General features: G+C 39.3%; 1 protein-coding gene across 1 annotated transcript; it reads right to left on the bottom strand.

Annotated features, from left to right (window-relative positions):
- Window positions 1-1971: 1971 nt before the first annotated feature.
- LOC130087741 (helix-loop-helix protein 2-like) lies at window positions 1972-2340 on the bottom strand. The gene has a single exon (XM_056254225.1). It carries the CDS (start codon window positions 2338-2340, stop codon window positions 1972-1974), a length of 369 nt encoding a protein of 122 aa, XP_056110200.1.
- Between the last annotated feature and the right edge of the window lie 669 nt (window positions 2341-3009).

The raw sequence follows: 3009 nt of genomic DNA, 5'->3' as shown, positions 1-3009 counted from the left end.
CCTTATGGGCGGGCCTTGGCCAAAGAAAGCTGCTATGAATTCCAGGGGTGCTTCTCATTTCTTATTTGTGCATCCTCGTTTCCTTTCCTCGCTTCCTTTCCTCGCGTCTCAGCTCCACCCCCTGTATGACGCGAGGGAAGGCTGCAAGGAAAAAAAATGAGGACGGAGGAATTGAATGAAAGCTTTTTTATACATTGGAATACTTGATCACTCGAGCGTCACTTCACTGCGTCATCGGCAGTGCTCAAAGGATCTGCCCTTATGTTGTTAAAGTTTGTTTATTTAAGAAATTCATAATAAATAATAATAAAGCAAGATACCTTGTTGAAATATGTGAGTTGTGTGGTTTATGTAAACTACAAAAGTAAAGTATAAATCCAAATGATTGTGACCGACGTGAAGGGGGAGGAGAATTGATACGTGCGTCACGTTAAGTCGATAAAACTCTTCCGCAAAGGGTACACCTGTGTATCCTCGCTCATAGCTCCTCTGGAAGCCTCCTCGCTCCTCGATCCTCGCCTCCTCGCGGTGCAATTAGAGAATTGAGATGTCCTTTAAGATGGCTGAGCTCGATTGGTTTCCGGGTCATAGGATGGAGGACGGAGGAGCGAGGAGACGAGGAGGGATATTGAGAAGCACCCTAATCACCTCATGACCGTCGGCGTCGACTGTGAGTGACGTCACTTCCCAACACAAACACGCCCCGTAGCATAACCCCACCCTCGACACTGATTGACAGATTTACGTGTAGGCATCGGAAATGCAAATACTAAGGGAATTGCGATTCCCTTTGAGTTTTGGCTGGCTACATACGCAACACTGAGAAAGTGAAAAAGCAGACGTGGTAATTGAAATTGCTATTTAAATATGACAGGGCCAAAACTCGTCAGATATGGGAAACACAGTTGCAAACGGACTTTGCTTTTCCATTTGAAATTTGGCAGTCAGTGTGCGTTCGCTTAAACGAAAATGCAAACGGTAATGCGCGATTTGCAATTGCGTTTGGATTATGTCACATTTTATGCGTCCACAAATTGAAAACGCAATTGCAAATTCAATTTGCAATTCCTTTTGAATAATGTCCGGAATATCGTTCCATAGATTTCGTTGTAATAAATTCGTTGTTCTAATTCATGACAAACTCATGAGGAAAAACAGCAGATTTATCTAACTATTGCATTACAAAATATATAGATTTCTCAAATAAATAAACACTAAAGGTGCAAGTTGATGCTTAACATTTTTCTCATCATTACTGAATGACAGTCTAACCCACAGTAACTTTTCTTTTAGCAACATTGCCTACAACCAACGTACATTATTCTAAACAACAATCTTTCAAAAGAAAATTTAAATGACATGAATCATATCAACAAGTATAATAAATAACAAATAAATATTTAAATATGAGTGGTATAATCTCGATGTCATAATTCAAGTGGCACTTATACGTCATTTCCTCCTGATTGAACAACTACTAACAAGATCTACAGAGCAGCTAGAGGAGAGGGGCTGTTTTTTCCCTCACTGTTATACAGAGTGATGCAATGGGTTATCTCTGTACTTTTTCCGTTAGAAAAAAAATCCATATACACAGATAATAACATAAGTTATTCAATTTGTTTTAAGTCCCTCTCGACCTTATTGCATCATTTATTCTGTGTAGCTTAAAGCAGGGACCACAGTCTTAAATGGTTCACAACTCTTTGAGCAATCACCATTTTGGTTAAAGGGGGTATTATTTCCGCTCTAAGCTACAATATCTCATTAAATTCATTAATACCTGTCTAATGAACACTTGGGTGGTAGCCATCTTACGTGGTTTCAATCTCTTCCAATTGCACTTACAATGTAGGTAGCGCAAAAAGCCAAAATGTCAGACCACAAACTGCGAAATTAGAATACTGTGTTGTTTACCAAAAATAGGCCCCCGCGTATCCTTGAAGTATGTTCATAAATAGGGACCTTATGCTAAACATCCAACACATGATTTAGATATGAAATATAACAAATAGCTAGTCTCAGAATTTCAATCTTGGACAGCTTTTTGTCAGGGGGCAGGGTAGGTAAAAGCTTCCTCAGTTCGGCAAAGGCAACATTGAAGGCTTCAACCCGGATTCTCTCACGGGTGGCATGGGCTGAACGGTATTTGGCTGTGGCGCGTCTGCGCCTCCTCTTTTCTTCCCTGCTGAGGGTTTGCGGGGCCAGAGACTTCGCCTTGCCCTCTCCCTCCATGGGCTCATCCGTGATGCAACCAACCTTGATTTCGTTCAGCATAGTTTCAGCGTCTGACTGGCTCCACGGCAGATCTGAATCAGTTTGTTCTGGACTCAGCATCATTTTCAGTTTCAACCAGTTTATTCTTATTTATCAGTTTCACAAAGTCCTGAAACACAAATACATAATTACAATTAGGTCAATATTTTTACACAGTTTTGCGTTGTTATTTTTTCAAGATTCTTTATCTGCCTTCCCCAATGTTTTTCTCTTATTTGCACACTCAATGGTAGCTACTAAGATATTTGCTGGAACAACAATACTATTTTCACAACAGCTCTCACACAAATTCAATGGCTGTGACACTGTAGCCTATTTGCAGAAGGTGCATAGCAAATATGCTATGCATTTTAATGCAAATATGTGGTACATTTTAAAACATTTTATACCACTACTATAGCCTAGCTATTGGAAAAAATGCACATTTCAATTTTAAGGATGTGAAACTTGATTAGTTATTTTTAAAAGAGGCCAAAATAATTATTTAATTGTTAAAATATAAGTTTTTGCATTTCTAATAACACACACACACACACACACCCACACACAAATATGTTTAAAATAGACCTCGCAAATGCACAACCTCTTTTGTTGTCTATTTAAATATGTTTTCAGAACCTTCCAATATAGGGCTCCAACATTAAGTACAAATATGATAATTCTGGAGTCATGTTCTAGCCTACAATTAAAGTCATCCATCTGTCGCACTATAACGCTTGGCGCGTGCTGCCT

Source organism: Rhinichthys klamathensis, unplaced genomic scaffold (genome assembly GCF_029890125.1).
Source record: "Rhinichthys klamathensis goyatoka isolate OS25496 unplaced genomic scaffold, OSU_Roscu_1.1 h1tg000111l_1, whole genome shotgun sequence".
Lineage (NCBI taxonomy): Eukaryota > Metazoa > Chordata > Actinopteri > Cypriniformes > Leuciscidae > Rhinichthys > Rhinichthys klamathensis.
The sequence above is the reverse complement of the archived record's forward strand: the minus strand, read 5'-3'. Positions and strand labels throughout refer to the sequence as shown.